Consider the following 10,714-nt stretch of genomic DNA (forward strand, 5'->3'; position numbering starts at 1 on the left):
TTCCTGGGATGTCCTTAAGGACTCTTCAAGGAGCCTTAGAGGGCTTGCTAACTGAGCACTGAGCTTTTCACTCATTTAATATCAGAAACACATGAGATCCAGCTGTGATTGTTATTAAACAGTGAAATAAACCAGGCTTTATTCAATATGTAAGTGACCACCAGTTTGTTCACACTGAACCGTCTTTCATACACACACACTCACACACACACACAAACACAGTGGGAATATTTCTCTTTTGTCGATAGAGAGCCGCAACCATTGATTACTTTCACTGATTGATCTATTGAGAATGATTTGGAGTAACGTCCTGAGGCGGGTGAGCTAACACGCGGGGGAGGAGCTCTACACTGTGACTCGCTGAGGGCGAAGCGGAGGCGGGAAGGTGTTCTTGCAAAACAACGCTGATTGGTTGAGGGCGGGAACGACTTCTACTTCGGTTAAAAAGACGCCAGTTTGAGAGCTCGCGCACAAAATGCAGTAAGCGTGACTGAGGGGCGCGAGTACAGACAAACTGAGAAACTGAAGGAAACCGCGGGAACATCAGCCGGTCCGGTCCGGTGGCTTTCAGGGATTATTTCGGACGATGGGTCTGCACAAGGAGCCCACTGAGGCGAGGCTCACCGCCGGCTACCGTGAAGCAGCTGCCCCGGAGCGGAGCCGGACGGTGGGGGCCTGTGCCGGCAGCCCCTCGCCGCAGAAACCGGAGCGGTGTAAGACCGCCTCAGGCCACATCAAACGGCCCATGAACGCCTTCATGGTGTGGTCCAAAATCGAGCGGAGGAAGATCATGGAGCAGTCTCCGGACATGCACAACGCCGAGATCTCCAAGCGGCTCGGGAAGCGTTGGAAAATGTTAACCGACACCGAGAAGGTTCCGTTCATCCGGGAGGCGGAGCGCCTCCGGCTGCAGCACATGGCCGACTACCCTGACTACAAGTACCGGCCCAAGAAGAAGCCCCGGACCGAGGGGAGGTCGGCCGGTCAGTACCAGGAGAGAAACGACACACCGTCTCACAAGACCCCTGCTGCGGCGAAGAAGTTCCCCCGAGCCGGCAAGTCGGTGGGCGGGGCCGTCAAAGCGGGCAGTCTCCCCCCGCAAGACCAGAAGACGGACTCCCGCCACCAGCGGAAACCACAGGACCGAGATAACCCGCATCAGCAACTAGACCCCCGGTGCCAGCAACTAAACTCCAGGTACCACCTGAAACACCAGCAGCCGGACCCCCAGTACCAGCAACTGAACCCCCGCTATCAGCTCAGCGCCCGGCAGACCGATCACCGGTTACGGTACGTGCCGAGCACTATTACACCCAGCAAACGGGACTATACGGACAGAGAGGAGGAGGACAATGACGACTCATCCTTATCCTCCTCCTCCTCTGAGGAGGAGGAAGAAGAGCTGCCCTGCTACAGTATCACCAAGCTGCCCCCCCGGGATTCCGCTGTGGAACCTAGCACGCTCCCGTCCTCTGGCCGCCTCTACTTCAGCTTCACACGGCATAGCACGCCGGTCCACCCCGCCTCCCTCTCCCCAGCTTCCCCCTCCCGCTCCGTCTGCACCTCCGCCTCCTCCTGCTGCGGGGAAGACCTGGATGACCTCCCCGTGGAGCCGCTGGATTTCACCTCCAACTTCCTGGGCGGCCTGCAGTCCTGCTCGGACCCGTGGAACTCGTCGTCTAGCTCGGCCTCGGGGAGCCTGAGCCTGTCGCTTGTGGATAAGGACCTGGACACCAGCGGATGCACGGAGGGGGGCAGCCTCGGGTCCCACTTCGAGTTCCCGGACTACTGCACGCCGGAGCTGAGCGAGATGATTGCCGGGGACTGGCTGAAGGCCGACTTCACGGACCTGGTGTTTACCTGCTAGTCTGACCCTTCACCCCCGGTTCGAGCTCCGGTCAGGGAGCGGGGTGTCGCGGCTGCTGCTGCACGGGCTCTGAGCGCTGTGGCCGGCTGCGTTCTGGCGTGGACTTGGTGCTCGTGAGCAGATGAACCAATAGGGTTTTATGGACTCGTTTCTGCCGCTCGGGTCGGACCCGGACGACACTGACTGACTTTTTTTTTTTTTTTCCCGTTCAGGTGTGGATATTTGTGATATTACCGAACCGAGCATACCTCATCTTTTTAAGGAAACCAGATTAATATTTTCAAGCCTATTTTTGTACAGTCAAAGGGAATGTCAGACTCTTCCACTGCTCTCCTATGTGAGGGTTCAAACCCCCGTGGCCTGCCTTGTTTTAATGGTTACACACATTCAGGCCTGTCTGTACCTACCGGTGTGTAAAAAAGGTTTGAGGGAAACAAGAAGTTTGTTGCTTTTTCATGCTGTTGTTTGCTCATTATTTTTGGTGCAATATGAAGGAAAAAAAGGGAAATCCAAAAACCAGTGATTCTGTGCGTTATGATGGAGTGTGTATGTGAAGCTGAATAAATCAGCTGCAAACTGATCAGCGCCTCTGTCTCATTATTGATCCTCCTGGGATCTGATTGGCTCCTTTAAGAGCCCTGCTGCTTTATTAAACCTTCCATCAGTTTGTAATGTTCATGTTTTTGACTGAACATCCACGCTGGGGTAAAAATCTCTTTAAGATTTGTTCAGTTATCCAATCATCCGAAATCTATAATCTATACATTTCTCAGCTGTTTCTAAATATCTATATTTTTATTTATGTGTTAAAGGAAACTGCCAATTAAAATAAGGTATTTTGGAGCTTCTGCTCACCGGACTTGGGCTTCATCGGCACATGAGGTTTGGCTGTTTTTGAAAATGTAATATTTCTATCTGCACCGTTGCACGTGAGCCTTTAGAGGGTTCAGACTGGCCTGTGAGCTCAGGTAGATTTAAACTGATGCTTTCAGTGTCACATGATCTTCATTATGTTATGTAAAGTTCTTTTCACAGATCTTACACATTTTTATCAATTATGTATTTTTTAATTCTGATTTGCCTTTGAAGCAGTTTCCACAGAGTTTTTTGAGTTAAGTCAAAAAGGCTGATGAGCTTTCAGCTGTTCAGCATATTCAAGCGTTCCCAACACAAACGTGAAGTTTGGATCATTTTCTGTGAATTTTTAAAGTAAATAATAAAAATCAAATTCAAGAGAATCAAGTCTTCAGTAACATTTTTGCTCTTCATCGGGTTCCTGATGTTTCCAGATTTTCCACTAAATAATCATTAACTGTTTAACTACCATCCGGTCAACTATATTTTATATCTGTATGGAAGCCTCTTTGTGCCAGTCAGAAAATGCTGATTTTGAAATCGTACTTTTGATTTAAGAGCTCATTTATTTTAGTTTTTATGTAGATTGAGTTTTTTCTTTACTTGGTCTCTTCTGATTTTCAGTCATGTATATGCATCTATATATTACAGTTCAGTCTGTCTGTGAGTGCGATCCTGATTCTGGCACAAACGATCTTCGTATGTTTCAGTCATTGGACAAACTGAGTTATTCAAATTTGGATTTATTCAAATTTGTTCTGGTGTTTTTAGCCAAGAACATAAAAATGTTCATTTTTTTTGCAAATATGGAAGCCTGTTTGTGCCAGAAAAAAAAGACTTAATTTTTGCTTTAAAAATTGGAAAAAGAAACAATCTTTTTTAAGAATTCATGTTTTTGTACTTTTTATTGGCAGTAGTGATTAAAGCTGAAATATATTTGTATCATATTTTTGTCTCTTTATTCCTAAATTTGTGTTTATATTTTTTAGCTTCATTTTTCAGTTTTTTTAAACTGATAGTTTTTAATCTCATTCTGTGTTATTTTGATTGAATAATTTTGAACAGATTTTTATGACAGACTGTTAGGTTGTGCGAAGAAGAATTATTCATTATTTTGAAATGTGGACATTACAGTTGTTTCAGAGCAATCTGTCACGGGTGCTTTTCTCTATGCTAATGTCTGGTGTGTTGGCGAGGTCAGACTCCGTTTTCAGTCCACGTCGGGCAGATTTGTGCAAAATGATCTGCTGCTGTGGACACACGCGAAGTCATCGATGGTTACAGCCTCATACGGTGAACACAATTTGTGTCACAGACACAATGAGAGGCCACAGCAACATTTGGACTTTTTTCTCTAAATGATCAGTAACTTATTTCTAATTCATGCTGTGATCATTTTGAATTTCTTGAGATTTAACTTTTTAATCATATGTTATATATATTTATATATATGATTCTTCCATATGTTTCAGCTGGACAGCATAATTGCACCTGAGACATCTGAAACCTGTCTGTGTAAGTGAAACTCTGGTGTTTCTGAGGCTGTTTGCAGGCATGCATCACATTAAATGAGATTAAGCTTCCACACTTTGATGACCCCGTGATGTCTGACCTCTTCTGGCGTTTCCAGAGTGTGAACTAGTCCTCCCAGTTTATCAGAGCAAGGCAGAGCAGGGCATGATGTTTTCAGTGGTCACATGACTCATGTTAACAATCAGTGGACTTCAAAACTGATCATGAAAGAGTCAAGAAGTTAAGATTGTTAAGGAGTCAGAAAAGAGAAAGTGACATCATCGGAGGCACTGTGAGGGTTTTTCCTCACGCAGCTTTAAAAACAGGACCTTCTCTGACCTACAGTATTCCCAGGACCCTAAAACAGTCCCAAAGATGTTATACAAACATGGCCGCTACAGCACAACTCACTGGCCTGTGGACAGTCTGTTATCAGCCAACTCTTGATTATTGTACAGCCACCTGTATCACCATCCACCTGTCCGTCACAGAGACCACACCCCTAATAACGGAACCTTTAAATTAGCTATAGATACCAAAAGAGTTTTTGTATCAGGTGGAATTATATTTATTTCTACTGACTGACTCACTGCTACCTCTGCTAGACGCTAGAGGAACTGCAGCTTTTGTTCTTTTTCCAACTCCTGTTGATTTTTGGTCTGAACTTTTAAAAAGCTCTGTCTCAAAATGATGACCTTACAGGGACCTTTATCTAACCTTTATTTAAGCAGGAAGTCCCAGAGATCTATATTCAAACCTGTTTTAGAGGACTGGCCTGACCTAAGCAGCAACATGTTCATGCTTTTATTACACACTGTGAAAATGTGTGTTATCAGTAAATATACAGAGGAGGAGGGATGAAGATGGAGTTTGCTTAGATGGCAAATGGAGAGCTCAATACCTGCTAACCAGGTGTGTGTGTCTTGTCACACATTATGGTAATGCCTCTGGACAGTTATTTTAGCTAGTAGCACCCTATAACTTTAAAGCCAACGCTGGAAAGGTCATAAAAACTGCATGCACTGGTCGGTTTGGCCCAGTTTTAAGGTTCTCTGCAGATTACTCTTCCACTCACATCCACAAACACTCAAATGTTAACAGCTTGGTACTTCATTTGTTATATTGTAGAAATTAATAAAGAAAACACTTTTGAGTTTCATACAAATCAAGCCATCGTTTTCTTTTTTCTCCACATCCCAAAACTTGGTCAGCAGTGTTGATCCTGAACCAACATAATGATGATAATGGTGACGACACAAGTATATCAGATACATTATTGTGTAGTGTGCAGTAATGTCTACTCTGAGTGCACACCTCAAACTGTGATTGGCTCACAGGTACAGGGTCAAGAGTACCACAGATTTCAGACACCTTACTGGTGTCTCTTCTGAGAAGGTTGGTTTTGATTGGCTGTTGTTTGCAGAGCATAGTTTGTCTTTGTTCATTTGTTTGTTGGTTGTTAACTCTGACATCAAGGCCTGATAAACAGTCAATCAGAGAGCAGTATACTTTCCTTCAGCTCTAGGTTGTTAGAGAAGATCCTCCTTGGTTTTCACCTGTGCATACATCACAGAGGTCGGGAAACGTCTGGGATTTGGAGTGAGCTGACTTCAGCGCATGTCGCTGCTCATGGTCGAATCAGAGGAAACAGTCAGACTGCTGACCTCTCTATCCCCACTACTCTCTGATCAGACGTTTGGCAGCAGATTAAAGGCAGCCGGATCCCCACTGGCCTGATAAATCAGAAGGTTCTGCTTGGGATAATTGAGGCCAACACAGCGGCATTCTGGGTAATAAGAGGACGAGGTCATTGGGGAAGTAAAAATATATTTAAAAATGTGCTTTTAGCAGCAGAAAGAAGCAAAAGTCAGAGAGGCCGAGCAGTGAATCATATCAATAATAGATCAGTGAAGCAGGTCGGCACCAGAAACACTGTACAGAGAACTCTTCCCAACAAACATGTGAGTAATTAACCACAAAATAAATATTGTATAAGGAGCTTGGAAAGAAAACCCACTGGACTTCTTTATCACCTACGACAACTGAGGAAGTTCAGGGTCTCTCCAAAGATCCTCAGGATTTTCTATACAGGCGCTGTGGAAAGCATCCTCACACAGAACATGACATCGTGGTTTGGGAACAGCTGTGTGAAGGACCAAAAGCTCTCCAGAGAGTGATCCGTATAGCAGAATGCTGCTGCAGGATTGCTCTCCCCCCGCTTCAGGACACCTACACCAGGAGATGCCGGACTAGAGCAGCGCAGATACTGAAGGACCCGTCCCATCCTGGCAACAAACTGTTCCAACTTCTGCAATCTGGTAGAAGGTTCCGCATCATCCGGGCAAGGACAGAGAGACTCAAGAGGAGCTTCTATCCCCAAGCCATCCGGGCCCTAAACACACACACCCGCCCTCTCACATCATCTATAATTGACTGAGACAGGACTCTCTTCCAAACACTCTAAACCCAGACACAATGTACATTCCAAATTCCTTTAATTTTAAATATGTGTATATTGTCTATTCTGTAAAATAGTCAGATGTCTATTCATATTAATGTACAGAATTCACCTGCTTGCTGCTACTACTGCACATTCGCCCAATGTATATACTATATATATAATATAATGTTCTTCCTCTACCCCCCTCCCCCCACCCCCCTCCATTTTTGCACATGTCGAGGAGCGTGTCAGGCTACATTTCACTGTGTGTTATACTTGTATAACTATGCATGTGACAAATAAAGAACCTTGAACCTTGAACCTAGGTTTCTTGAAGACGTGTCGCCTCTCCTGCAAAAATCAGAGCTTCGTAAAATCAAAGGTAAAGCTCGTCTTCCTTGGGCCGACTACACCTCCTCAAAAACTTTAATGAAATTCAGCCTGGAGGTTTTTTATCACTGACGTCTGAAGCAAGAACAGCAGAGACAAACGAAAAGTAACCAGTAAAACATGAAGGGAAACAAACACATAGGAGCCGACGCCGGTACCATCACAGACCACGGTGACTGCAGCGCCCCTGTCAGGCTGGCAGGTGTGGCCCTGTGTTTGGTGAGTTGTGGAGGCGAACATCTGGGCTCTGATCCCGGCTCTGATTGGCTTCCTCTGCTGTGTTTGCATATTTTCACCGGAGCGTGAATCTTATCAACCACTCGCTTTTATCTGAAACATCAGAGCAGCAGATGCATTCACTGACACCCCACAGGGACTGCCATCAAGTTCATCTGCATAGCAATGCATTCACTGACGTGCATTTTTGAGCTTCATGTTTTAAAAGCATCTGGACTTCTTTAAGTTGCTTGAAGACATTTCACCTCTCATCCGAGAAGGTTTTTCAAATAAGAGGTGAAACGTCTTCAAGCAGCTTAAAGAAGTCCAGACACTTTTCTTTCTTCCATCACTGACGACGATGACCTGGATGACTGAGAACCTTCACAGACAAAGTCACCCAGACTTCTTCCTACGTTTCCCATCATGCTTCTCACCTTCTCTGAAGCTGATGGAGGACAGCTAACGGTCAACTGACTGATCAGCTGTGTTTACGTTTGTGATGTTTGATAAATTAACAACAATAACTCAAATAATTAAAAGAATACAAAATAAAACTTAACTAAATAAAACAAATATCTTCAAACAGCTCATCTGTGGCACCTGCTGGACAACAACTCCCATCTTCCACTCTGCTCCTGCAGTTTCAGAAAAGAGCAGCTGAAGAAGAAACTTGACAAGTCGAAAAAATTGTAAATGAAGAAAAAATACATTATTGAACAAAGTCAGCATTTAAAAATAAAAAGTGAAATAAAACTTTATCAAGCAGAGAGAAAATAAATCAGAATGTGGCTCAAAAGCACAGAAATAAAAAGCAAATAATTAATGAACATAATGAATAAACACAACTGCAGTTTACCAGATAAAATACAAAAAGAAAAAATTCAGAAAGAATTCAAATAAAAAACAAGGATATTCACACACACACACACATATATAGGTGTACATATACATATATACATACATACATACACACACACACACACACACACATATATATATATACACACTTACACACACACACATATTAAAAAAATGAATTAAATATGTGAAGAAAATAAAGTCTTTAAAGTCCAACTTTTTAAAATTATCCTAATGGTTTAGATTTGTTTGCCACAAATGTTTGTTTGCTTATTTGTTTGTGAAGTGGACACATCAACAGATTTATTTCCTCACAGGAAGTAATTGATGAACATCAGCAGGCTCATTTGGTTCAGTTCATTCCTACATTTCACATCATACCCTCACTTTTACCTGGTTGGCTCAAACCAGAGTCAATGAAGGGGAGAGTTGTGTCATTCCAGTCACTCCTGTGGACCATTTTTTGCTGTAATGGCAGATCATGGAGCGTCGCCATAGTTACAATAGTTAGCAGTCTATGCTAGTCATGTCCCAGACTCCAGGGCCGTGCAGAGATGTTTGAAAGGGCAGGTGCTCAAAGCTCTTTCACATCCCCCCTCCCCTGCATGTGTCTGACAGACTCTGAGGCATTTATAAAAGGTAAAAACATGTCTGTGTCATCAGCACACAATCCAATGGGCCGCTCAGCACTGTGGGAATTATGTGACGGCAGCAAATTCTGCCCCCTGCTGACACGTCTCTGATTTAACATTTAATCAGCTTCAGACTGTTTGATGAACTGCAGTTTTAAATAAAGCACTGTTAAAAACTTTAATTATCCTTCAGCTCCACAGACAAAGGACGAACAGTCTTCATCATCATCACATCTTCACCATCAACATGTTCACCATGTTTCATTGTTGCTGTTTCCTGCTATAGTCCAGGCGGATCAGAGTCATGTGACTGCAGGAGAGGCAGATGTTTGGCATCTTATCACCGTGATGATCATCCCCATGGTAACAGCATTCCGATCCTGCTGAAACATCCAAACCAGGACACACACACACACACACACACACTCACACTTGTTTTTATATCTTTGTGGGGACATCTAATTGAGATAATACTTCCCCTATGCGCTAACCCTAACAATCAACACAAATGCCCAATTCTAACCCTGAGCTTAAACCTAACCTTAACCTAACTGTAACCCTGACACTAAAACCATATTTTGAGTCTCAGACATGTCTTCAAACTCGTGGGGACAGACATTTTGTCCATTAAGGGCTGAAACTTTTTAAATATTGAAATGTAAATAGTTTATGAAAATATTTTTAAACATTAATTCTAATAAAAATATTTCTCCACTCAAATGAAAAAAGTATAAGAAACCTAGCATAAGTTTTTGGATTTTTCCCTTTAAACTAAGGAAGGCCAAAAGTTAAAAAATCCAAATGAAATACTGAAATAAAAAAATAAACACACAAAAATAAAAAATGTCTTTTAGAAACTGTAAATATTTGTTTTTGCTTCTTTATGTCCAATTTCCTGTAAAAGTTCCTAAAAAAAGTGTTCAGCAGAACAAAATAAAATTTTTAAAATGCTCACTACTGTGTTCACTCGTTCAATAAATGTACTCGGATACTTTCAACATGCAGGTTTTTTATTTTTAGTTCACAGAAACATTTTTTCCATTAACTTCGTCCTGAGACAGGTCACATGATCACTGAGAGCGCGAGACACAAACGACAGCGTTACAGAAACATGCTTTTAGAATCTAACACTAAAAACAGCTATATTATTCATTATTTATTTTGAAGGAAACATTTATTTTTGTTACTTTATTCTGAAATCTTAAGATATCTGGATAATTTTGGTATCTTCATTTTCATTTCCTGTTGTTCATAAACTTCCGACAAAGCTCACGTTCACTGCTGATTGGTCAGAATTTTTTTCCTGATGATTGGAGGACGTTAAACTCATCGATGATTTCAAAGATTTTCAGACCAAACAACATGATCACAGATTCACGTCACTATAAGAGCACCACGTCAGTGTGACACCAAACACAAACAGCCGATTAAATACGCGTTCACAAAGATCATTGCAAAATAGTTAACAAGGTTTTTTCTGATTATAACTGACTGCAGTACACCTCAGCAATGGGTGAATAACCCATTTGTAATGCTGAATATCACCAGGGGCGAAGTGGAAGTCTGCGCTCACCTGTCCAGGTAATTTCTCAGGGTGCTAGTTCACTGTTTGATCAGTTAGAGCAGGTGTTGTTCCAACTCTTTCTCCTGATTGGTCCTTGAAGGATCTTCTACTAAACAATCAGGAAGCTCTGCTGATGTTTCTGGACTCACAGGAAGCTGGTGATTTGTATCACCATGGAAACCTTGCTTTAACTGATGAAACACCAGATCATTCCCATTGGCTGGTTTGACCCTAAATAGGTTAGGTGTCTGTCTCTAATTGGCCAATTAGTTTGTGGTGTTCTGACAGCAGGAAGTCGCCTCTCTCGCTGTTAAACAATTGGATGCGATGTCAGTGGCGATCGGTTTCAGGGGCGTGAACGATAAGCATCAATAATG

At 42.9% G+C, this 10,714-nt stretch overlaps 1 protein-coding gene across 1 annotated transcript; it reads left to right on the forward strand.

The window, feature by feature from the left end:
- Positions 1-416: 416 nt before the first annotated feature.
- sox11b (SRY-box transcription factor 11b) lies at positions 417-2,447 on the forward strand. The gene has a single exon (XM_085133984.1). The coding sequence runs from the start codon at positions 587-589 to the stop codon at positions 1,865-1,867; it is 1,281 nt and encodes a 426-aa protein (XP_084990110.1). The 5' UTR covers positions 417-586; the 3' UTR covers positions 1,868-2,447.
- Positions 2,448-10,714: the final 8,267 nt, after the last annotated feature.

Source organism: Neolamprologus multifasciatus, chromosome 15 (genome assembly GCF_963576455.1).
Source record: "Neolamprologus multifasciatus chromosome 15, fNeoMul1.2, whole genome shotgun sequence".
Lineage (NCBI taxonomy): Eukaryota > Metazoa > Chordata > Actinopteri > Cichliformes > Cichlidae > Neolamprologus > Neolamprologus multifasciatus.